Source organism: Nomascus leucogenys, chromosome 17, assembly GCF_006542625.1.
Source record: "Nomascus leucogenys isolate Asia chromosome 17, Asia_NLE_v1, whole genome shotgun sequence".
NCBI lineage: Eukaryota > Metazoa > Chordata > Mammalia > Primates > Hylobatidae > Nomascus > Nomascus leucogenys.
In genome coordinates, this window is record NC_044397.1 from 32971079 (window position 1) to 32998005 (window position 26927).

General features: G+C 46.5%; 1 protein-coding gene and 1 pseudogene across 1 annotated transcript in view; both read right to left on the minus strand.

Annotated features, from left to right (window-relative positions):
- BAIAP2L1 (BAR/IMD domain containing adaptor protein 2 like 1) overlaps nt 1-26648 on the minus strand; it is a 107097-nt gene extending 80449 nt beyond the window's left edge. The window contains exon 1 of the mRNA XM_003278053.3: nt 26366-26648. Within this exon, the coding sequence (XP_003278101.1) occupies nt 26366-26416 (51 nt within the window). The 5' untranslated portion in view covers nt 26417-26648. The remainder of the gene's footprint in view (nt 1-26365) is intronic.
- On the minus strand, nt 14965-15119 carry LOC115831097 (annotated as a pseudogene).
- Nucleotides 26649-26927: the final 279 nt, after the last annotated feature.

Sequence of the window (26927 nt, forward strand, 5' to 3'; positions counted from 1 at the left end):
ACACAGGTATCTCCAAGAACCTCCACTTCCTGTTAAATGGCATCAGCTCTTCCACCCTGGTGTCATCATCAGGACAAGGGAGATCATGAACACAGCACCTCTAGAAAAGTGTACGGGACAAAGGACATTGAAGGTGTTATGATCTTCTGCTTTGTTCAGTTGAGAACATTTTATTTATTCTGATAGGGTCTTGCTCTGTTGCCCAGGCTGGAGTATAGAGGCAAGAACATGGTTTACTGCAGCCTTGACCTCCTGAGATCAAGCACTCCTCCCACCTCAGCCTCCTGAGTAGGTGGGACTACAGACGCATACCACCATATCCGGCTAATTTTTGTAGAGATGGGGTCTTGCTATGTTGCCCAGGCTGGTCTTGAACTCCTGGACTCAAGCAATCCTCCTACCTCAGCCTTCCAAAGTGGTGGGATTACAGGTGTGAGCCACCATATCTGGCCTTAGAAATTTGTGTCATTACTTTTTTCCATTTGAGGCAAATTTTAACATTTACAGAGGGCTACTATGAATCCGGCTCTATATCTAACATTTTACATGGATTGTCTCAACTGATCCTAACATTGTGGCTGTTATTAACCCCATTTTACAGACAAGATACCAAAGCTTTGAAATGTGAGTTTTAAAACCCTGCTGAAGGTCCTACCAGCAGCAAGAGGTGAGATGGAGTCAACTCCAGGCAGTTTACCTACTGGCCTTTGCCTTTGCTTGAGGCCTCAATAGTTCCTTCAAATGAATGGTGAAAAAAAGTGAGATGAAAATGCATTTTATGAGGTCAGAGCACAGACATATTTTGGTATGAGTGATTGTAGGTGTCTCTACAGTACTTTTTTTTTCTTTTTAGAAGCTTTCTTATAATCTTACTCCTGATTTTTGGTGAATATAATTAATCTAACAGCATAATGTGGAGCAATTCTGCCTGGGCAAACAAATATGTCTGACCCTCCCTCTCCGTTTCTTTCCCATAAAAAAAAAAGATAAATAAAATGGAAGAAAGAAAAAGGGGAATCTGGCCAGGCATGGTGGCTAATGCCTGTAATCCTAGCACTTTGGGAGGCCAAGGTGGGAGGATCGCTTGAGGTCAGGGGTTCAAGACCAGCCTGAGCAACATAGCAAAACCCTCTACCAAAAATTCAAAAAATTAGCTGCGTGTAGCAGTCTGTACCTGTGGTCCTAGCTACTTGGGAGGCTGAGGCAGGAGAAGTGCTTGACCCCAGGATGCGGAGGTTGCAATGAGCCGAGACTGTGCCATTGCACTCCAGCTTGGGTGACACAGTGAGACCTTGTCTCAAAAAAAAAAAAAAAAAAAAAAAAAAAAAAAAAAAGAAAAAAAAAATGTGGCCGGGCGTGGTGGCTCATGCTTGTAATCCCAGCACTTTGGGAGGGTGAGGCGGGTGGATCATGAGGTCGGGAGTCCGAGACCAGCCTGGCCAACATAGTGAAACCCCATCTCTACTAAAAATACAAAACTTAGCCGGGTGTGGTGGTGAGAGCCTGTAATCCCAGCTACTTGGGAGGCTGAGGCAGGAAAATCACTTGAACCTGGGAGGCGGAGGTTGCAGTGAGTCGACATCTGCCCACTGCACTCTAGCCCAGGCAACAGTGCAAGACTCCGTCTAAAAAAAAAAAAAAATTTGTGAGAGTGTGTAGAATCCACAACCATCTGTAGTCCCCACAAGAATTACTAACAGTTGGCCAGGCACGGTGGCTCACGCCTATAATCCCAGCACTTTGGGAGGCGAGGCTGGCAGATCACCTGAGGTAAGGAGTTCGAGACCAGCCTGACCAATATGGAGAAACCCTGTCTCTACTAAAAATACAAAATTAGCCGGGCATGGTGGCGGGCACCTGTAATCCCAGCTACTCAGGAGGCTGAGGCAGCAGAATCGCTTGAATGTGGAAGGTGGAGTTTGTGGTGATTGCGCCTCTGCACTCCAGCCTGGGCGACAAAAGTGAAACTCCATCTCAAAAGAAAAAAAAAGAAAAAAGAAAAAAAAATTACTAACAGTTAACAGTCACACTGGTTCCCTTTGCTGAAAAAGCACTAAAGCACTAGAGATAAAAGGACAGGATGCCTTCGTCACCCCATCCCAAGTCTCATACCCTTTCTTTTCTCCCCTGGGGGAGCCACTAATTCGGACTGCTGTTAAATATCTAGCCGATATTTTATATTTTCATACACACGCACATCTTTAGTCAAGATTAAGATAAAATTTTGCTTTGTGTGTTAAAAAATACTTACATAAATCCTTAAACGGTATCACATAATACATTTCACGCTTACATCTTACTTCTTTATTCAGTGATATACTTCTGAGATCTGCTCACCTTGGTCTGTACTGACCAAGGTTCTTCCTATTTAACTTCTACACGGTATCCCTTTATGATGGTTTGTTTTAAGTATCCACGTAGCAAAGCTACAGTATTCAGTCAATTAAACACTAATCTAGGCTGGGCATGGGAGCTCATGCCTGTAATCCCAGCACTTTGGGAGGCTGAGGCAGGAGGACTGCTTGAGCCCAGGAGTTGAGATCAGTCTGGGCAACATAGTGAGACCCCATCTCTACCAAAAACAACAAAAAAATTAGCCAGGTGGGGTGGTATGGCGTGTGCTTGTGGTCCCAGCTACTTAGAGGCTGAGGTGGGAGAATTGCTTGAGCCAGAGAGGTCGAGGTTACAGCGAGAGACATTGCACAACCATACTCCAACCTGAGCAACAGAGGGAGACCTTGTCTCAAAAAACAAAATAAAACCAACCCACTGGCTGGGACCGGTGGCTCATGCCTGTAATCCCAGCACTTTGGGAGGCCGAGGCGGGCAGAACACCTGAGGTCAGGAGTTCGAGACCAGCCTGACCAACATGGAGAAACCCCATCTTTACAAAAAAAAAAAAAAAAAAAAAAAAAAAAGCTGGGTGTGGTGGCGCATGCCTGTAATCTCAGCTACTCGGGGGGCTGAGGCAGGAAAATCACTAGAACCCGGGAGGCGGAGGTTGTGGTAAGCTGAGATTATGCCATTGCACTCCAGCCTAGGCAACAAGAACAAAACTCCATCTCAAACCACAAACCAACCCACTAATCTAACACAGTGTTGTCTAAACACAGTGTTGCTATGAAGGTATTTTGTAGATATGGTCAACATCTACACTACAACTTTTATTTAAAGTTGACTTTAAATAAAAGAGATTATCTTCAATAATCAGGGTGAGTGTAATCTAATCAGTCGAAAGCCTTAAGGACAAACTGAGGTTTGCCTAAGGAAGAAGATATTCTGCTTAAGGGCTATAGAGTCAGCTCCCAGGCTGCCCTACAGATCTTGGACTAGTCAGCCCCACAATCATGGAAATCAATTTCTTGAAATAAATCTTTTCACTTATATATAGATTTACATATATACATATATCCCATCATGTAAAGAGACTGCATTTTACCCATCTATTTCTTGACTGACAGGCATTTACATGGCTTAGGAGCTTCTGCTAATGACGACGACGTGGTAAGGAATGATACATGTCTCCTTGTACATACAGGTAACAATTTACCCAGAAACAGAACTGCAGAGACAGAGGGTATGTGACAGATTTCTCCATTTTGTTAGATACTCCCAAACTTGAAGACGACAACTGTAGCCATTTCCATGCCAGAAACCACTGTGTCAAAGTACTGTTTTGCCATGTTCTCCCCAACACTTGGTACTGTCATACTTTTTGCCTGTTTGATAGGCAAACAATAGTATCTTTTAAAAAGTACCATACACTAGGCCAGGCCCAGTGGCTCACGCCTGTAATCCCTGCACTTTTGGAGGCCATGGCGGGCGGATCACCAGAGGTCGGGAGTTCGAGATCAGCCTAGCTAACATGGTGAAACCCCATTTCTACTAAATATACAAAATTAGCTGGGTGTGGTGGCAGGCGCCTGTAGTCCCAGCTACTCAGGAGGCTGAGGCAGGAGAATCACTTGAACCTGGGAGGCAGAGGCTGCAGTGAGCCAAGATCTCACCACTGACTCTCCAGCCTGGGCGACAGAGTGAGACTCAATCTCAAAAAAAAAAAAAAAAAAAAAAAAGCCAGGTGGCTCACATCTGTAATCCCAGCACTTTGGGAGGCCGAGACGGGCAGATCACCTGAGGTCAGGAGTTCGAGACCACCTGGCCAACACATAGTGAAACCCCATCTCTACTAAAAAAAATACAAAAATTAGCTGGGCGTAGTGGCGCATGCCTGTAGTTCCAGCTACTTGGGAAGCTGAGACAGGAGAATCGCTTGAACCTAGGAGGCGGAGGTTGCAGTGAGCTGGGATTGTGCCACTGCACTCCAGCCTGGGCGACAGAGTGAGACTCTGTCTCTCAAAAAAAAAAAAAAAAAAAAAACCCAAAAACGAACAACAAAAAAGTACCATACACTATTTCTCATCAGCATCAAAAAATAACACATCACTGGAAATAGCTAAGCATGGGGAAAGAAATGATGAAAGGTAGTTTCCTGGTGTGTTTTAGCCTCAGTTCTCACGTCTATCATAAGTGAATGTCATCAGTGATTCTGTCCTTTTAACACAGGGTGGGAAGAGGCATTGAAAGCTGGGACATTCCCTGTAGCTGCATGCTTCACCTGGGTTTGGGCTGAGGCACACTGGCCTCCGGGCTGTTCTCCAAACAGGTCACATCCATTCCCACAAACTCTCAGAGACACCTTCCTTGGCCTCTTCCACAAATGGTGGCAACCCCAGCCTCTCTCTAGCTCTGTTCCTGGCTTCTCTTTCTTTAAAGTGCTTATCATACTGTATAAGATATTCCCTGTTTACTCTCTGTCTCCTTGGTAGAAACTACATGTAATCAAAGCTAGGGATCTTTTTTTTAAGACTGAGTCTTGCTCTGTCGCGCAGGCTGGAGTACAGTGTCGTGACCTCGGCTCACTGCAACCTCTGCCTCCCAGGTTCAAGCAATTCTCGTACCTCAGCCTCTCCAGTAGCTGGGACTATAGGCACACACCACCACGTCCATGGCTCAGCACTTTGGGAGGCCAAGGCAGAAGGCTCACTCTTTTTTTTTTTTTTTTTGAGATGGAGTCTCGCTCTGTCGCTCAGGCTGGTGTGCAGTGGCGTGATCTCGGCTCACTGCAACCTCCGCCTCCCAGTTCAAGCAATTCTGCTGCCTCAGCTTCCCAAGTAGCTGGGACTACAGGTGTCTGTCACCACGCCTGGCTAATTTTTTGGATTTTTAGTAGAGACTGGGTTTCACCGTGTTAGCCAGGATGGTCTCAAACTCCTGACCTCGTGATCTGACCTCGTGGTTGGCCAGGCTGGTCTCGAATTCCTGACCTCAGGCGATCCGCCCGCTTCAGCCTCCCAAAGTGCTGGGATTACAGGCACGAGCCACCGAGCCTGGCCAAAGCTAGGAATCTTAATGTAACCACCACCGCATTTCCAGCACCAAGAACACTGCGTGGATCATCTGATTAATGCCTCACAGTGTCCTCAGCAGCAGCAGGTTCTGACATCTGTATTTCATAAGAGACGCCTGCACCCACGGATGAACCAGCTGCAGGCTGTACCTTCAGCTCCACCAGCTCATCTGAACACATCACTACAGACACAAAGGCCCCGTGGGCCAATTAGCCTCAAAAATTGAGCATTAGGTAAGGGTGCCACTGCTTGCAACTTCCCTAGCTCAAGGCGATAACTCCAACCAAGGTTCACAAAAGCTGCCAGGCTCAGCCTTCTACCTACTAAGTCCTAACAGGCTTACAAATCTGCAAATACCAGGGCTATCTGTGAATTTTGCTTCCCAATCTTATGTTTTTCTAAGCTGTCATTTAAATTACCTGTTAAATACAAGGCATTAAGTGGCCTCTTAAAAAAAATCTTGTTTAGAAACAACCCACATGTCCATCAACTGGTGAATGAACAAAATGTGGTATATCCATTTAATAGATTATTATTCAGCCACAAAAAAAGGAATAAAATATTAAGACACTCTACAACATGGATAAAACCATTACGCTAAGAAGCCAGTCACAAAAGACCAAATACTGTATGACTCTATTTATATAAAAAGTACAAAAAGACATCTGTAGACACAGAAAATCTATTAGTGGTTGCCTGGGGCTGGAAGCGAGAATGAGTAATGATAGCAAATGGGGATGAAGGATCTTTGTGAGGTAACAGAAGTGTTATAAATTTAAATTGTGGTGACGGCTGCACAACTTTACAAATTTACTAAAAACCACTAAACCGTATGCTTAAAATTAGTGAATTTTATAACGTATAAATTACACCTCAAAAATGCTTTTTTTTTTTTTTTTGAGATAGGGACTCTCACTCTGTCACCCAGGCTGGAGTGCAGTGGTGTGATCAGACCTCATGGTAATCTCAAACTCCCAGGCTCAAGCGATCCTTCTGCCTCAGCCTCCCATGTAGCAGGGACTTCAGGTACGCACCAACACACCCGGCTAATTTTTAAATTCTTTTCTAGAGACGGGCTCTTGCCATGTTGCCCAGTGTATCAGTCTGTTTTCATGCTGCCGATAAAGACATACCCAAGACTGGGAAGAAAAAGAGGTTCCACTGGACTTACGGTTCCACGTGGCTGGTCTCAGAATCATGGTGGGAGGCGAAAGGCACTTCTAACATGGCGGCGGCAAGAGAAAATGATTAAGAAGCAAAAGCGGAAACCCCTGATAAACCCATCAGATCTTGTGAGATCTCCTCACTACCATGAGGACAGTATGGTGGAAACTGCCCCCATGACTCAAATTATCTCCCACCAGGCTCCTCCCACAACACATGTAAATCACAGGAATACAATTCAAAATGAGATTCCGGTGGGGACACAGAGCCAAACCACATCACCGAGGCTGGTTTCAGACTCTCGGCCTCAAGCAATCCTCCCACCTCAGCCTCCTAAAGTGCTGGGATTACAAGCATGAGCCACCATACCCAGTCCTTTTTTTAAAAAAAAAAAAAAAAAAAAGGTACCACCACCGCCACTGCCACTAACATCGCCACCACCCAACCCCCCCTGCCCTACCCCTTCTTCCACTACAGGTTGCTAAGGATTCAGGGATCTAAATCCCTAATGTTATGGGATGGCCACAGAGATGTGTGCCTTTGCTCATTCTTTGGTGGTCTCTAACTTGCCTGCCCACAGCACAGCCCGGCATACAGAGATGCACAGGTCATCCCCCGTCCTTTGGGAACATGGGTCCCAGACAGCTGGACACACATTACTGGTCTGCAAAGCATTTATGCCTATGGAGCCGTCCACAGTCATTTCCCCTTCTAGGGTGAAAATCAATTTGACCCATTAGTAGAAAATGATAGCCCAGCTATTTTGAGGCAGATCTCCGGCTGGCGTAGCAGTTGTTTTTCCAGCTATGATTGGGGAGGGAGTTTGGCAAATGTTTTTCCAGGCAAAAGTCCTTACTGTGTCCTTCTAAAAGGCGGGGTTTCCTAGGAAATCTTCAGCGCACCAAGAAAACTCTCCGTGAGAATTTCATTATGACATAATCATTGTTTTGCCTTCATTCTTCCTTTCCTATCTTCACCCACGATCTAGGTTTTGGTTTATATAGAATCATTGCTACAAAAATTGTCCTTCCGGGTGCAAAGGTCATAGCAGAAAGGAAGCCAAGAGGCATGCAGGCTTACGAGGCCCCATCCCTAGCAACATGGCCTGAGTCTCCACTGCGCGTGCAGGTACAGTCTTTGGGCTTAGCCTGTCATAGAAGAATATTCTCAGAGTCCTGGGAGCACCTATGAGAGCCTGAGCTCTCTAAGGCCAACCAAGCAATCGGGACCAGTGTGATCATTGAAAGACACGCACCGCTGCCTCTTCTGATATATTACTAGACGCAATCACATTGCTGCGACCTTTCATTTCATTGCTTAAAGAGACAGACTTCTGTGACAAACTCTTTGCTTCCTACTCCCTATCCAGGCAGCAAGAATTATTCTGCAGCTAAAGCACAATTAAACCAAAAAATGGCCCCAATACACTGAGGCAAGAAAGCAGGATGTCCTACAACTGTTCACATCTTCTGGACAAAATTATCAAGCCCGTTAAGAAAAGTAAGTCCCAGAGCTACCCCCACCCACATTAGGGTAAAAATCTAAGGGTTTTTTTTTTTTTTTTTTGAGATGGAGTCTCGCTCTGTCGCCCAGCTTGGAGTGCAGTGGCGATATCTCGGCTCACTGCAAGCTCCGCCTCCTGAGTTCCCGTCATTCTCCTGCCTCAGCCTCCCGAGTAGCTGGGACTACAGGCGCCCACCACCACGCCCAGCTAATTTTTTGTATTTTCAGTAGAGACGGAGTTTCACCGTGTTAGCCAGGATGGTCTCCATCTCCTGACCTCGTGATCTGCCTGCCGCCTCCCAAAGTCCTGGGATTATAGGCGTGAGCCACTGCGCCCAGCCAAAATCTAGGTTTTCAATTGTTAATTTTGAAAAAAGAGTGGGAAGGGAGAACAATGTACAGGAAAACTGAGCTCAGTGCATCTGAGAAAGTAACCTGAAGGAAAAAATAAGTCTTTAACCTAGTTCAAGATTGTAAAATTTCAGCCAGGTACAGTGGCTCACACCTGTAATCCCAGCACTTTGGGAGGCCAAGGCAGGAAGATCGCTTGAGGCCAGGAGTTTGAAACCAGCCTAAGCAACACAGGGAGACTGTGTCTCTACAAAAAATAAAAAAATAAAATTTAAAAAAAGACTAGAAAATTTCATTCTATTTTAATTACTAGACAAAGGTTTCACATTTGCCTATGAGTGGAATCGTTCAAAATCACTTTCCCTTGTAGTTTAAGTGTGGATGATTATACTGGGTTTAAGGTCCACAGACACTATAATTCTATATTGTTATGTTTATTTCTTGGCAATGCCAGGAAAGCGTTCAGGTTGAAGCTTTGGCAATTAGCAAGCTATCAAACTTTGGAACAATGTCTGGTCCACACTAGCCTCCATCAGATGAGGGATTGTGGAACCCTGCCCCAGAATTCAAGCAGGTTTTAAATTCTGAACTTCAGAGGGAGTAAGTAATGCCTGTAAGAATGAAGTAAAAATCATTTCCTGAAATTCCTACTAGGATAATACCAGTATCCACGTTTGCTTTGTTCTTAGAGGTACATGTTCTTATTTGAAAGAATGAAACCTGAGGTCAGGAGTTCGAGACCAGCCTGAGCAACATGGTGAAACCTTGTCTCTACAAAAATACAAAAAATTAGCCGAGCATGGTAGCACGCGCCTGTAGTCCTAGCTACTTGGGAGGGTGAGGCAGGAGAATCACTTGAACCCGGGAGGCAGAGGCTGCAATGAGCTGAAATGGTGCCACCACACTCCAGCCTGGGCAAGAGACCAAGACTTTGTCTCAAAGTCTCAAAAAAGAAACAAACAAACAAACAAACAAAAAACAAAAAAGAAAAGAAAGAATGGAAACACAACCCTTCCTATTCTAAGCTGCTATACCAAGATGACTACCATGTAACATAACTCTCAATCTTTTTTTTTTTTTTTTTTTTAGAGAGTTTCCTTCTTGTTGACCAGGCTGGAGTGCAATGGTGCGATCTTGGCTCACCACAACCTCTGCTTCCCCAGTTCAAGCGATTCTCCTGCCTCAGCCTCCTGAGTAGCTGGGATTCCAGCATGCGTCACCATGCTTGGCTAATTTTTTTTGTATTTTTAGTAGAGATGGGGTTTCTCCATGTTGGTCAGGCTGGTCTTGAACTCCTGACCTCAGGTGATCCGCTCACCTCGGCCTCCCAAAGTGCTGGGATTACAGGCATGAGCCACTGCACCCGGCCATAACTTTCAGTCTTAAAAGTAACATTTCAACCAGAATCTGAAAATGTGCCTCTTTTCTGGGATTTCCTCTTTGTGTAAGTTTGTGCATGTGTGAGAGAGACAGAGAGGTAACATGTGAATGCGTGTACTTACGTTTCATTCCACCAACTCTGTAAAGTCTCACATTTCGGGCTTTGAAACATCATAAAAATCTACACATTTCTGGAACCTTTATTATTATGCCTACATTGAGCCCACCCCATGCTGGACCCAGGAAACACAAAGATGAATGAAGAAAGAGCTCCAGGCCGGGTGTGGTGGCTCACGCCTGTAATCCCAGCACTTTGGGAGGCCGAGGCGGGCAGATCACCTGAGGTCAAGAGTTTGAGACCAGCCTGGCCAACATGGTGAAACCCTGTCTCTACTAAAAATACAAAAATTAGCTGGGCATGGTGGCACGCGCCTGTAATCCCAGCTACTCAGGAGGCTGAGGCAGGAGAATCACGTGAACCTGGGAGGCAGAGGTTGCAGTGAGCCGAGATTGCACCATTGCACTCCAGCCCGGGCAACAAGAGTGAAACTCCATCTCAGAAAAAAAAAAAAAGGAAAAGCTCCAGTCCTTGGAAATGCACCATCTTTCACGGAAACAGGTACAAAGAAATACCAAGGCAATTCACAGAGACGTGGTGAAAATAAGAAATGCAAACACCTTTAATATTACCTTATTATCATATAGAAATATAAAACTTAACTACAGATAAATGGCATGTATTAAGGACCACTAATTGATTAGTTACTGATTCTGAAATAGCTGTCAAAAGATACATACTTTGAAGGCCAGAGTACACTAGGCTGTTTGACTAAGTGCTCTTGCCTGCTTAGTTACTATTTTTAAAAGGTGTGTCCTGGAATAAAAAAGCAATCAATAAATTTACAGGAAGGGACATCTTATGCACTGGGTTACGTTTGTTTAGAAAGCCCCAGAGCACTGAACAGGTAACAGGAACTTTACTGGATCAAAGTACACTGACATACCGCACTAGTTCTTTCCAAATGCCACTTTTATAATAGCATCTGGAATCATTCTAGCTAACTTCCTTCAACCAGACTCTGTGAGACAGATCATTCTACCTTTTTTTGTGTGTGTGTGAGATGGAGTCCCGCTCTGTTGCCCAGGCTGGAGTACAGGTGGCACGATCTTGGCTCACTGCAACCTCGGCCTCCCAGGTTCAAGTGATTCTCCTGCCTCAGCCTCCCAAGTAGCTGGGATTACAGGTGCCTGCCACCATGCCTGGGTAATGTTTGTATTTTTAGTAGAGATAGGGTTTTGCCATGTTGGCCAGGCTGGTGCTGAACTCCCGAACTCAGGTGATCCAACCGTCTTGGCCTCCCAAAGTGCTGGGATTACAGGCATGAGCCACGGCAACCAACCTCATTCTATTGTCTTAAAATTGCAGCTGGGTGAGTGCGGTGGCTCATGCCTATAATTCCAGCACTCTGGGAGGTTGAAGTGGGTGGATCACTTAAGGCCAGGAATTCAAGACCAGCCTGGCCAACATGGTGAAACCCCATCTCTACTAAAAATACAAAAATTAGCCAGGCATGGTGGCAGGGACCTGTAATCCCACCTACTCAGGAGGCAGAGGTGGGAGGATTATTTGAACCCAGGAGGCGGAGGCTGCAGTGAGCCAAGACTGTGCCAACTGCACTCCAGCCTGCGTGACAGAGCAAGACTCCGTCTCAAATAAAATAAAATTGCGGCCTTTGCGATCTGAGGAATTGTTCAAAAACTCCAAATGATTTAAAAACAGTTTAAATTCTTTACTTTTATTTCTCAGATACCAGTAAGGGGAAATCATTTCTTTTTCTTTTGAGACAGGGTCTTGCTCTGTTGCCCAGACTGGAGTGCAGTGGCGCAATCTCTGCTCACTGCAGCCTCGACCTCCTGGACTCAAGCGATTCAGCCTCCAGAGTAGCTGGGATTACAGGCGCACGCCCCCATGCCCAGTTAATTTTTTTGTATTTTTCGTAGACATGGGGTTTCACTATGCTGTCCAGGCTGGTCTCGAACTCCTGACCTCAAGCGAGCTGCCTGCTTCAGCCTCCCAAAGTGCTGGGATTACAGGCAGAAGCCTCACACCCAGCCAGGAATCAACATTTCTACAATGTTCTTTCTGAGAACTTTTTTTTTTCTCTCTCATCTACTTCTCTCCTATATTCAACTTTCCAAAGGCTTTTTTTTTTTTTTTTTTTTTTTTTTGAGACAGAGTCTCGCTCTGTCGCCAGGCTGGAGTGCAGTGGTGCCACCTTGGCTCACTGCAACCTCTGCCTCCGGGGTTCGAGCGATTCTCCTGCCTCAGCCTCCCAAGTAGCTGGGACTACAGGCGCCCGCCACCACATCCAACTAATTTGTTTGTATTTTTAGTAGAGACGGGGTTTCACTGTGTTGGCCAGGATGGTCTCGATCTCTTGACTTCGTGATCTGCCCGCCTCGGCCTCCTAAAGTGCTGGGATTACAGGCGTGAGCCACTGTGCCTGGCCTTCCAAAGACTTCCTTAAAGACTTTAAATTGCCTTAAAACTCCTCTTAAACTTAACCTACATGCCTATTAAGCTTTTCCTTTCTTCCCATATTGAGACAAAGTCCAAATATTGAAGTTGCAAAGGCCAGCCCCCACTGGGACAGAGGGTAGAGAAGGAGCAAGGATGTTTAATTTACAATATGGGCAGGTCCAGGCATAAGAGAGGGGCTGCGGCTACTAGAACTTGGGGTTGCTGTCCTGTCATTGCTATAAACTCTAGACGGGCACAGACCTTCTTTGTCTTTCCTCCAGCGTGGTTTCTGGTGGTAACCATGGTGCTTGGCACAGCTGTGGTGCTCAAGAAAACAGTTGCGGGAAGAACTCATGTCGGTGGTAAAAGCTCAGCCCGTACCTAACAGGTGCTCGCAACATGGCAGCTGTTATTACCGACGCGATCTCAGTGCCACTAAGGAGTTGGTGATGATTTCAGTCACCCCTGTGTGATCAGCACAGGTCTTCAGCATTTAAAACATAAAATTTTTGAGTTCTTACTAAGAACGATAAGGGATTAAATAAACCTTCAAGGGCTGGGTGCAGTGGCTAATGCCTTTAATCCCAGCACTTTGGGAGGCTGAGGTGGGAGGACTGCTTGAGCCCAGGAGTTCGAGACCAGCCTGGCCAACAAAGTGAGGCAGGCCCTGTCTCTACAAAAAAAAAAAAAAAAAAAAAATATTCGCTAGGCGTGATGGTGCATGCCTGTAGTCCCAGCCACTCAGAAGGCTGAGGCAGGAGAATTTGCTTGAGCCTAGGAGTTGGAGGCTGCAATAAGCTATGATCGTGCCATTTCACTCCAGCCTGGGCGACAGAGTTAAGACCCTGTCTCAAAACAAACCAAAAACAACAACAACAAAACCAACAACCAAAAAACCTTCAAGGACCATATAGCTCCTTCAGGGAGATAAAAATGTGTGCCAATATTTTCAACACTGTTCTCTTATCAGGTATTTACTCAGCTCCACCTACCTCAGTCATTTGTAAATAAGGAGGCAGGTAATAAACAGATGAAAATCAATGCTCTTGGGGTGGTGACAGTCTAGTAAACATACGCTACGCCTACTAACAGCCCTAATTGAATATCTACGATGTGCCAGACGCTACTCTAAGAGCTTTCATGTATGACTGCGTTTAATCTTCACAGCAACCCTAGGAGGTATTATCATCCTTACAGACTAAAGCACAACATCAAATGAAAGAATAGGGCATTATCAAGTACATACAACCATCTGGGATGACACAAAGGATGCATTGGTTAGCTGAAGAAGCCTTCTCAGAGGGCATAAGAGTAAGACTGAGTCTCTAAGTGGATGCCTGTAATCCCAGCTACTTGGGAGGCCAAGGCAGGAGAATCGCTTGAACCTGGGAGGCAGAGGTTGCAGTGAGCCGAGATCGCACCACTGCACTCCAGCCTGGGTGACAGGGCTAGACTCCCTCTCCAAAACAAAACAAAACAAACCCATGTTTTGCATGTTTAAACTTTTTTGTTTACAGGCATATTGTTCCTGCATTTATTGTTCAGACACGTATTGTACTGTCAGACATAGTTGATGTCCTGTATCTTAAGCTGCTCAAAGTATAAGATAAGCCCATGCTATGATGAGACATACCATTTAGTCCATTAAATAATCACAATTGGGCCAGATGCAGTGGCTCACACCTGTAATCCCAGCACTTTGGGAGACCGGGGCAGGCAGACGGCTTGAGCCCAGGAGTTCAAGACCAACCTGGGCAGCATAGTGAAACCCCATCTCTATGAAAAATATAAAAATTAGTCAGACTTGGTGGCACATGCCTGTAGTCCCAGCTGCTTGGGAGGCTGAGGCAGGAGAAACGCTTTAGCCTGGGAGGTTGAGGCTGCAGTGAGCCATGATCATACCACTGCACTCCAGCCTGGGCAATAGAGACCCTAAGAAAATTAGAAGGAAAAAAAAAAATCCAAGTTTTATCCAAAAAACTCCTGGCCCCTAAGTATGAGGAATTATCATTGTGACTTTCCTGATTTGTCACTTGAGGTTTTTGTGGCCAGAAACAGATTGGTCTGTTAACTAAGACTCAGGCAATTGTGTCAGGCATGTGAAGGTGACAGGGGGCCCTGTCTTCTGTACTCCTCTCCCCTCCCCCAATAGGCAGGGGTTTCCCTCCTCCTAACTCAGCATGGGGCTGCTGGATTAAGGTAGCTGGTGGTTGGATCTGTCATCTGGGACCTATTCCAACCTCTACCCCAATCTTTTCTGCACATTTGTTTGAGGTCTTATTTTTTATTTTTTTTGAGACAGAGTCTCACTCTGTCACCCAGGCTGGAGTGCAGTGGCAGGATCTCAGCTCATTGCAACTTCCGCCTCCCAGGTTCAAGCGATTCTCCTGCCTCAGCCTCCCAAGTAGCTGGAATTACAGGTACCCACCACCATGCCCGGCTGATTTTTTTGTCTTTTTAGTAGAGACAGGGTTTCACCATGTTGGCCAAGCTGGTCTCGAACTCCTGACCTCAGGTGATCCGCCCGTGTCAGCCTCTGAAACTGCTGGGACTACAGGCGTGAGGAGGCCTTATGTTTTAATCATCTGAGTTTTCCCCCATACTTTTGACAGGTTATTACCACGCTTGTACCTCTTCTTGCCCCTGTTGTCACTTGCTTTTGTGCCTTTCAAAGATACAGCCATGCTTGGAGAGCAATTAACTGCTTGCAACATCAGAAATGACTTTTTGCTCTACACGTTCAGAGAAACTTCTGAACAAACTATAGAAATGACCCCTGAAAGTAAAGTCTTGACTTCTAAAAGGCAGTTTTAAGAACTGGAATTTCAGTGTTTTCAATTTTGTTCGGCTAGTTGCCTGTTGCATGTGTAGTCTTGGGTTAGTAAATTTTTTTTTGTTTGTTTGTTTGAGAGGGAGTCTCACACTGTCACCCAGGCTGGAGTGCAGTGGCGGGATCTCGGCTCACTGCAAGCTCCGCCTCCCGGGTTCACGCCATTCTCCTGCTTCAGCCTCCCGAGTAGCTGGGACTACAGGCACCCACCACCGTGCCCGGCTAATTTTTTGTATTTTTAGTAGAAATGGGGTTTCACCATGTTAGCCAGGATGGTCTCGATCTGACCTCGTGATGTGCCCACCTCGGCCTCCCAAAGTGCTGGGATTACAGGTGTGAGCCACTGCGCCCGGCCTCAGGTTAGTAAATGTTAAACATGTATTCCCATACGTAAAAATCAAGACAGAAATCATAAGATTTAAAATTAGGTTTATCTTTAAATGGGCAATTTGCAAACAGAGGTAGGAGATGGCAAATTTTAGCTTAGTTTTAAAAACATTATGTCCATTAAAACGGAATATATATATTTATCTGCTTTACATTAAATATTATAAAAGTAAGCAATTTACATTAAAAAATGTAAATGCGGCTGGGCACAGTGGCTCACGCCTGTAATCCCAGCACTTTGGGAGGCCGAGGCAGGCGGATCACAAGGTCAGGAAATCGAGACCATCTTGGCTAACACGGTGAAACCCCGTCTCTACTAAAAATACAAAAACAAAATAGCCAGGCGTGGTGGCGGGTGCCTGCAGTCCCAGCTACTCAGGAGGCTGAGGCAGGAGAATGGTGTGAACCCGGGAGGCGGAGCTTGCAGTGAGCCAAGATTGCGCCACTGCACTACAGCCTGGGCGACAGAGCAAGACTCTTTCTCAAAAAGAAAAACAAAAAACAAAAAACTCCTGCCCTAGAGTTAACTAGTGCTTAATTGCTATTGTTTAGGGACTTTTTAGCCTCCAAAGTACCATATGAATAAACACAAGTTTTTTTGTTTTGAGACAGTCTCTCGCTCTGTTGCCAGGCCGGAGTGTGCTGGCGTGATCTCAGCTCACTGCTACCTTTGCCTCCCGGGTTCAAGCGATCCTGCCTCGGCCTCCGGAGTAGCTGGGACTACAGGCGCACTCCACCACACCCAGCTAATTTTTTTTTTTTTTTTTTTTTTGAATTTTTAGTAGAGACGGGGTTTCACCACGTTGGCCAGGATGGTCTCGATCTCTTGACCTCGTGATCTGCCCGCCTTGGCCTCCCAAAGTGCTGGGATTACAGGTGTGAGCCACCGTACCCGGCCCATAAACACAGTTTAAGCAGGAAACCTGGGGGCATCTTCACCCACCTGCTGTTCTCTCAAAAGCACAGGCACTCTAGGAGGTGAAAGATTGGTTAGATCTCTGAGTTGGGCTCATCTATTCTGCTCCCTGGTTTGAGAACACATTCCGGTAATATTTTTTCTTCTATTTTTTAAAGAAAGAGAAACCGGCAACATTTTATCTCATTTATATGCATCTCACCTTTATCCACAAAGACTTCTGGCAGCTGTTACACCAGGAACTAAAACCATTAAAATCTAAAACTCGGCCAGGCGCAGTGGCTCACGCCTGTAATCCCAGCACTTTGGGAGGCCGAGGCGGGCGGATCACAAGGTCAGGAGATCGAGACCATCCTGGCTAACACAGTGAAACCCCGTCTCTACTAAAAATACAAAAAAAAATTAGCCAGGCATGGTGGCGGGCGCCTATAGTCCCAGTTACTCGGGAGGCTAAGGCAGGAGAATGGCATGAACTTGGGAGGTGGAGGTTGCAGTGAGTCGAGATCATGCCACTGCGCTCCAGCTTGGGTGACAGAGTGAGACTCCGTCTCAAAAAAAAAAAAAAAAAAAAAAAAAAAAAAAAAAATCTAAAACTCCAGTCATTAAAATCATGATAAACCAGAAGGACTCAAGGTTAGGAAGACAAACAGAAGTATAAAATCAAGGCTGAGGAAAATAAGAACAGAAGTCTAATGTCTGAAAGGTCACAGAGCTGTAATTACTCTGCACACATCTACAAGTTCTAAGTTTATGGGGGAAAGTATGCCTAGTTATTAACAGGCATGAAATCGTGGGTGTTCTGGCCAATGTCCATATTCTATATGGTACACATGCTTAAATACTGAAAACACACACACACACACCCCTTCTGTGTGTTATTAAAAAGGAAGTGGTTTTAAAAGATCTACTTAATTGAGCTGGGAATGATGGTGCACGACTGTAGTCCCTGTTACTTGGGAGGCTGAGGTAGGATCACTGGAGCCCAGGAGTTCTACGCCAGCCTGGGCAATGTAGCAAGACCCCCTCGCTAAAAAAAAAAAAAAAAAAAAAAAAAGCAAGTCTACCTTAGCTGGGTGTAGTGGTGGGCGCCTGTAATCCCAGCTACTAGGGAGGCTGAGGCAGGAGAATCGCTTGAACCTGGGAAGCGGAGGTTGCAGTGAGCCGAGATCACGCCATTTCACTCCAGCCTGGGCGAAAAAGAGTGCACCTCCGTTTCAAAAAAGAAGTCTACCTAACTGGCTAGAGTTCAGGGAAAGGCGCACTCTCACACCATGCAGATGGACAGCATCATTTGGTGCATGCTTTCTGGAGGGCATTTTGCAATGTGGAGCAAACAGGCTTTAAAATGTACCTGCCCTTTGACCCAGAGCTCCCTTCTGGGAATGTGGCTTGCGGAAAACATCATGGATCTGCTTATGGATCTGTGCAAAGCTTTGACTGCAACCATGCCCATGGCCACGCTGTAATAGCAAAGTACTGGCAATGATCTATGTCCAACCATGGGGACTGATCAATAAATGATGAAAAATGGAGTTCTGTGCAGTCATCAAAATGATAGAGCACAGAAAACTGACATGGGAATATGTATTGAAAAGTATCAGAAAAAGTGACAGCAAGAGTTAGTGTTATCTCTGGTTTGCAGGATTCTGGGCACAGTTATTTACACTTCTTGTCCTTTTTTTTTGAGACAGATTCTTGCTGCCACCCAGGCTGGAGTACAGTGGCGCAGACTTGGCAGTCTCGGCTCACTGCAACCTCCGCCTCTCAGGTTCACGCAATTCTCCTGCCTCAGCATCCCGAGTAGCTGGAATTACAGGCACCCACCACCACGCCCAGCTGATTTTTATTTATATATATAGATATATATAATTTTTGTATTTTTTGTAATTTTTGTGTATATGTGTATATATACGTATATGTACATATACGTATATATATACATATACATATATACATATACATATATATGTATGTATATATACATACATATATATGTATATGTATATATACATACATATATATGTATATGTATATATACGTATATATATGTATGTAATTTTTGTATTTTTAGTAGAGATGGGGTTTCGCCATGTTGGCTAGGCTGGTCTCAAACTCCTGACCTCAGGTGATCCATCCTCCTCGGCCTCCCACAGTGCTGGGATTACAGGCGTGTGCCACTGCACCCGGCCATGAAAGGGTTTTATTACATAAGGGATGTTGAAAGCACAGATGAACCCTATTTAAACTGGAGTGCTCGGAGGGGGGTGCAAAGTTATGGTTAACTGCATTTTCTTGTTAATTAAATATTAATGAAAATACCTTTTCTTTTTATGTAACTTTTCTTTTCTTTTTATTTTTTTTGAGACTGAGTCTCCCTCTGTCGCCCAGGCTGGAGTGCAGCGGCATGATCTCAGCTCACTGCAAGTTCTGCCTCCTGGGTTCACGCCATTCTCCCGCCTCAGCCTCCTGAGTAGCTGGGACTACAGGCTCCCACCACCGTGCCTGGATAATTTTTTGTATTTTTAGTAGAGACGGGGTTTCACTGTGGTCTTGATCTCCTGACCTCATGACCCGCCCGCCTCGGCCTCCCCAAGTGCTGGGATTACAGATGTGAGCCACCACGCCCGGTTTATGTAACTTTTCTTGAAAATGTAACTACTTTGGGCCAGGCGCAGTGAGGGGCCCACGCCTGTAATCCCGGCACTTTGGGAGGCCGAGGCGGGTGGATCACCTGAAGTCGGGAGTTCGAGACCAGCCTGACCAACATGGTGAAACCCCGTCTCTACTAAAAATATAAAAATTAGGCCAGGCGTGGTGGCTCACGCCTGTAATCCCAGCACTTTGGGAGGCCAAGGTGGGCAGATCACGAGGTCAGGAGATGGAGACCATCCTGGCTAACACGGTGAAACCCCATCTCTACTAAAAATACAAAAAAAAAGCTGGGCATGGTGGTGGGTGCCTGCAGTCCCAGCTACTCAGGAGGCTGAGACAGGAGAATGGCGTGAACCCGGGAGGCGGAGCTTGCAGTGAGCCAAGATCTCGCCACTGCACTCCAGCCTGGGCGACAGGAAGACTCCGTCTCAAAAAAAAAAAAAAAACCCCACACACACAAAACAAAACAAAAAAAACCCTTTCATGCATTCAGTTATGATAGTTTTAGAGTCTAATGAACTTCAGTTTATGTCTTCCTCTAGTCACTACCACAACTGTACGGCCTCTCTCAGACCAGAATTTCCTAGGTCTTGGTTTGCCTTCTGACATGAAGGATTTCCCACAGGGCTCCCTGCCAAGGTTACAGACACCCTGCAGAGAAACGGTAGATCACCAGCAGGCCTGGAACAAACGATTTTGTTTGTGTTTAAATTTTTTTTTTTGCACATACCCATAGGAATGGCAAAAATTAAAAGGATGGGAAATAGCTGCAGCTGGCAAGGATGAAGAGCAACAGGAACTCTCATACTTTGCTGGTGGAATGGCAACTGGTACGTCACTGTGGAAAATCAATCAGCAGTTTCTCCTAAAGCAAAATATTTGAATGTCTAATACTCAGCCAGTCTGCTCCTGTGTCTCTATCCAAGAGAAATGAGGGCCTATGGCCATCAGACATGAGCCAGAACATTCATAAAGCACGACTCATAATATCTTGGAATAGTCTGAAAATAATCCCAGCTGGGCACAGTGGCTCACGCCTGCAATCCCAGCATTTTGGGAGGCCAAGGCAGGCGGATCACCTGAGGTCGGGAGTTCGAGACCAGCCTGGCCAACATGGTGAAACCCCATCTCTACTAAAAACACAAAAATTGCCGGGCGCGGTGGCTCACGCCTGTAATCCCAGCACTTTGGGCAGGAGATCGAGACCATCCCGGCTAACACGGTGAAACCCCGTCTCTACTAAAAATACAAAAAATTAGCCGGGCATGGTGGCAGGCGCCTGCAGTCCCAGCTACTTGGGAGGCTGAGGCAGGAGAATGGCGTGAACCCGGGAGGTGGAGCTTGCAGTGAGCCAAGATTGCGCCACTGCACTCCAGCCCGGGCGACAGAACGAGACTCTGTCTCAAAACAAACAAACAAACAAACAAAAAAATTAGCCGGCGTGGTGGCGGGCACCTGTAACCCCACCTACTCGGGAGGCTGAGACAGGAGAATCACTTGAACCTGGGAAGCAAGGGTTGTAATGAGCTGAGATTACACCACTGCACTTGAGCCTGGGTGACAGAGCAAGACTCCATCTCAAAAAAACAAAACGAAAGAAAGAAAATAATCCCAGCCAGGTGTGGTGGCTCATGCCTGTAAGCCCAGAATTTTGGGAGCCCGGGGCGGGTGGATCACGAGGTCAAGAGTTTGAGACCAGCCTGATCAACATGGTGAAACCCAATCTCTACTAAAAAAATACAAAAATTAGCCGGGCATGGTGGCATACACCTGTAATCCCAACTACTCAGGAGTCTGAGGGAGGAGAATCACTTGAACTTGGGAGGTGGAGGTTGCAGTGAGCCAAGACTGAGCCACTGCATCCCAGCCTGGGGGACACAGCAAGACTCCGTCTCAAAAAAAAAAAAAAGTTAGGAGAGGGGCTACCCTTGGAGGGGTGCAGCGACTGGGAGGTGGCATGAGGGGGAGGGACTTCAAGGGGTGGCCATGGTTTGCTTCTTGATCTGGGTGGTGGTTACACAGGTGTGTTCGATTTGTGACAATTTAGTGAGCTATGTATACTTAAGCACAACTTTATGTATATTGCTATTCAAAGTTTTAAAAACAAATTTTAAAATATATTTGCATGTGTCAGCAGATAAGTTAAACTACATTTTATGCAGCTTTTATAACTTAAGTTGGAATTATTACAGCTTTGAATACAGGCCTGTAATCCCAGCACTTTGGGGAAGCCGAGGCAGGCAGATTACTTGAGCTCAGGAGTATGTGACCAGCCTGGGCAACACAGCGAGACACCGTCTCTACCAAAAATAAAAAATTAGCCGGGCATGGTGGTGCGTGTGGTCCCAGCTACATGCCTGTAGTTTTGATGTACATTTGTGACACTATTTCAGTTTTAGGTATTAATTCTTGTCTTGCACAGACCTCCAAGGGAAACCTAATGTGCATGGAATTAAAACAAATTGGATTTTTATTTTCTTCAACATTCCACACAGTTTTTAGTCAAACAATAATCACTTTTTATTGAGATGGGGTCTCACTCTGTTGCCCAGGCAGAAGTACAGTGGCACCATTTCAGTACTGCAACCTCTGCCTCCTGACCTCAAGTGATCCTCTCACCTCAGCCTACTGAGGAGCTGGGACCCCAGGCATGCACCACCACACCTGGTTAATTTTTGTATCTTTGTAGAGGTAGGGTCTCACTACATTACCCAGGCTGGTCTTCGAACTCCTGGGATCAAGCAATCCACCTATCTTGATCCCCCAAAGTGCTGGGATTACGGGCATGAGCCACCACTCCTAGCCTCATTTTATTAAGACAGTTTGTTCAAAATATGCCAATGATGATGAATTAACAGAATGACAGAAAATTCCAGTGACACCTTAGATCGCCACATTATGAAAATGTATTTGGTTTGTGCATCTGTTGGTCACTGGAAACTAAATTACCATACAAACAAAGGCATGGTAAGTGGGATGTGGCAGCCGGTCACTAACAGACTCTTGGCCTCAGTTTCTCAATCTAGTTAACAACTAGCCTGGCCAACATGGTGAAACCCTGCTTCTATCAAAAAATGCAAAAATTTGCCAGGCGTGGCGGCTGTAGTCCCGGCTACTCGGGAGGCTGAGGTGGCAGAATTGCTTGAAAGTAGGAGGTGGAGAGAGCTGCGATTGCACCACTGCACTCCAGCCTGAGCAACAAAGCAAGACCCTGTCTCATAAATAAATAAATAAAAATAGTTAAGCAAACACAATCCACATTCACCTGGAGGGCTGATGTTACTTAGAATTAAGCACTCTATGAAAAGTATCATCGGAGGGCGCCAGGAGCCTAGCAAAGGACAGGTGCTTCACACATTAAATGGATAAATGTCCATTCATTCAACAAATACGCATGCCTACTATGTGCCAGGAACTGTTCTAAGTGCTTGGAATACAAAAACAAAAACAAAGCTCATTGCCTTGTAGAGCTCACATTCTAGTTGGGGTGGGAAGAGAGGGAAAGAAACATAAGAAATAAATACATCACATAGCCTATTCTAAGGTAGCGTTATGGGGGAAGGTAATGTAGTCTAAGGTGGGGCTGGGAGATGGATGGAGGCGTCTACAATCTGAAAGAGAGTTTGAGCATGCTTCCTTGAGGTGACATTGAAAGGCTTCTGTGACATCTCCCCTTTGACTCTCTGTTGGCAAGATTCCTGTAGGTAGGACATCCCTGGATGCTGCCACGCCCATTCTTCCTCCACTTCTTAAGCCTTTTTTTTTTCTTTGAGATGGAGTCTCGCTCTGTCGCCCAGGCTGGAGCGCAGTGGCGTGATCTTGGCTCACTGCAACCTCCGACTCCCTGGTTCAAGCGATTGTCCTGCCTCAGCCTCCCGAGTAGCTGGGATTACAGGCATGCGCCACCACGCCCAGCTAATTTTTGTATTTTCAGTAGAGACAGGGTTTCACCATGTTGGCCAGGAGGGTCTCGATCTCCTGACCTCATGATCTGCCTGCCCACCTCGGCCTCCCAAAGTGCTGAGATTACAGGCGTTGAGCCAGTGCACCAGGCCCTACTTCCTAAGTCTTTAACAGTTCTTCTAGGAAGGCTGTGGCTACTCTTAATTAAGGGTTTTTTTGAACTTCTTCCTCTACCATGAGAGCACATACTCATCAGAAAACCATGCAAAATCACAGCAAGCTTTTGAGGGCAAATTATGGGCATGCTATGAAGTGTGGAGGGGGGAGGGATTTTTGGCCGAATTCTAATTAGTAACAGCAACATTACTTGACATTTTGGGGCTTATAACATCGTTTGTTTATGAAGTAGTAAAATACACACATCCTCCTGAGAGTTAGCATGGATCTCCAGTAATCATTTGCCTACGTATACATTTTAGACATTTCAGCAAATGTGTACACAGCATATATTTAAGGATATTTGATACTGGCTACAGAGGATGACGCTACTTTATATTTCCTCCTTTTCTCTAAAGAATTTATTCCTTTATTTCAAAACTGGAGAAACCTGAGTATTTTTTTAAAAAAAAAAAACAACTAAAACCCATACTAGCAAGTCATTAAAAAATCATTTGCAGGTGGCTTTTGTAAACACACCTGGTTGGGTTGCATTTCTATTAGTAAAATATGGTAGATGGTTAGGTAACATAGAGGACATCTCTTCTTAAAAGCACTAGAATCATCAACACTGCCAGATCTTTGCCATATTAAGCTTAAATTGTCTTCAGCTTGAACATCACGGGGCAGGGCGGGATAGGGGGAAGAACCCAATACAGAGGCGGGAAAAAGGTTTTTCAGATTCCCGAATGTAAAATTTCACTTCGCATTGCCTTCACGGCCAAAGCATGGGCTAGCAGCCTTCACTATTTCATAGATTACATAAACTTGTAGTCTGATGCTGTAAATATCCTACCACCTGGACATTAAAAAAAAAGTCTCATAACACTAACAAGGAAATAGTAATTAAAATCAACAAACATTTAGTGAGCTTTCCAGTTTGCTTTCAGACACCTGGCAATGGAAAACTATCAGGTACTTGTCTTTGATCTCCATTTACATTGCTTTACGTCTACAAATACGTATAACCAAAATGATGAAATCCTCACTTTTTCCCTGCTGTTTCTGTTCTTTGGGTAATAAGACATGCCCAAGTGGTTGGCATTTGTGACGCTGCAATTCGCCTTGGTACGGTCCCCGCTAAGGAGTTATTACTAAGAGTCTACGTCAGGAAGACGCGGGAGAAAAAAAAAGCAGCGTTTAACTCAGAACACCTGACTGCTGGTCTCAAGTTGCAATTGCAGCTCAGACTGGGAAGATACACAGGGCTCTGTTCTTGGAGGGAGGGCGGAAGGCAGTGGTGTTCTGTATTTTTGTACCCCAGTGGATATCAGACTCTGCCTCAAATTTGCAATGGCCTGCATTCCTCAATTACACAGTTTTTCCTTCACTGACAGTCAACAGGGCAGCTACTACTTACTTTCCAGGTCTGAGTCTGGCAGAAAGAACGTTTTATTTACACACTTGGTCAGCACCCCACACCTCCTGCAGCAACGTCTTCCGGGTCATTTAAATAGTAGCAATCTCAGTACAAACGTAGGACTTCAACATTCAAATTTCCCAAATTTCTAAAGATCGCCCTCTATGAAGGCAACACACGAATAGGAAGAGTTTTTGGTCACAGTGACTGAGCATCAAAAACGCTGTGTCAACTGTGTCTACTCTCCCTACCTGTAAGGCATAATTTATATGTGACAGTATACACTTTGTGTGTTAAGATAAACGGAACGGATCTCTTGGATTTCAGTACATAACAAAAATGTTCATGTTCTTCTCTTACTTTCATTCAACAAAAGTTAATAGACTCCTCTGATTTTAGGAATTCAGACCTTGAAAACCCAGAAACTAAAATTTTAGGGTTAAAAAAAGTCTATCAAAATGACCAAACTTCCTGATTCAAGCACCAGGGACAGAAAAAAGATAAAACACACCAACCAACCAACCGACCGACCATTTATTTATAACCTTAAACATGCCTATACATGAACTTAGAGAACGTTAAAGTTTCAAGGGTTCGAAGCGCCTAGGCTGAATTAAAACAAAAGTTGTTTTGTGTTCTATTAATAGCAGATGATTAACAGATATCTTATTTCACCTGGAATTCATTTATAACTACGTAAACTAAACTGGCCACTAATCCTAAGTCTCTGTCTGTCTCTGGAAAAATTCTCTCCTAATACATGCAAGTTAAGAGACTGGCTATCAACGCATTCCTTAAGGTTAGGTCAATTTCATTAAAGCCTCGGTTGTTCTTTGACTTCAAGAACCTCACCAAATAACCCATATATAAAAGCCAAGTTCAACTGAAAGCTGGGAGAGGAAGGGTCTAAGGGGGAGGGCGTTTCCCTGGAGAATGCCCAGAGCTCGGCTCACCTGGCGATCCTAATTAAGGGGAGTTTCACCCCCACATTCTTGGGCGCTTTCTTTTTCTTAGAGGAAACTCGAGCTTGTGTCTTTGGTCCCGGAGGGCTTAAGCCCGGCAGCCAGGCCAGCGCGGGTCACTGATTCCAAGAAATTGGGAGGAGGACGTGGGCCCCACCGACGCACAACAGACCCCTCCCCAACCTTAGTGCACTAGTTGTAAAATGTGTAGCTGGTTAGGGGATGCGGGGCGGTCTCCAGAGCTCTGAGGGTCAGGGAAGAGGGTAAGGGACGGGGAGGGGAAGGGCCAGGAGAGGCGAAGAAGGACCAGGAGAGGAGAGGGGGAGACACGGGGAAGGAGGAGGAACCAAGAGGAGGAGGAGGCGGGAGAGGGAGGAGGGGGATGGACTGGGGAGGAAGAGGAGAGAAAGGAGAGAAGAAGAGACGGGGAGGAGGGGGAGACACACGGGGGAGAAAGAGGAACCAGGAGGAGGGGAGGGACAGGGACGAGGGGCAGGGGAGGAGGGACAGTGAACGGGGAGCGTACAGGGGGAGAGAACGAGAGACAGGGAAGAAGCACAGGGAGGAGGGGGAGGGAAGGAGGAGGAAAAGTGTGGGGGAGGGGATGGGGAGGACTGGAAGGAGGGAAGAGGGCCAAGGGAGGAAGAAGAGGGGCTGTGGAGGGCCAGGGGAGGAGTGGGAGAGACGGGGCGAAGTGGAAGGACGGGGAAGGGGAGCTGGGGGGGAGGTAAAGTACCTTCCCGCGTAAAGTCCCCTTCTGACCCCCGAGGTGGAAAGCCCTGACCTCCCTGAGCCCCGGGCCCTGGGCTTACCCGGTAGGTGCTCTCCGTGAGCCGGTTCACCTCCTCGGGCCCCCGGGACATGGCTGCGGCCGCCGGGCGAGCAAGCGCGGGAGGACGCGGCTGGGCCTCGTGGCCGCCGGACTCCGGGCAGCTGGAGCTCCGAGGCGCGACTAAGGGGCTCTGGAAGGTCGGCCGCCGCCGCAGCCGTCGGCCCGAGAGTGCCCGCGCGCGCCTCTGCTGCCAAAATGTCAAAACTTGCGGCGGCGCCGCCCTGGCCTTCTGCGAGGAGCAGAGGAGAAGCGGCCGAACGCCGCCAGAGGAAGCGGGGCGGGCCGGGCGGCCCCACCTGAGGCGGGCGGGGCGGACGGGGGCGGGGCCGCGGGGCCGGAGGGGCGGGGCGGCCCCACCTGAGGCGGCCTGGAGAGCGGGGCCGGGCCGGGGTGGACGGGGAGGAGGCGGGACCTGGCAGCTGGAATGGGCGTGGCCAGAGGGGAAGCGGGCCCAAGTCGGCGGGGTCACCCCACCTGTGGCGGACAGGGCAGCGAGGCCACGGTGCGCCCCCTCGCGGCTCTCCCAGAGCTCCGGCGACGTA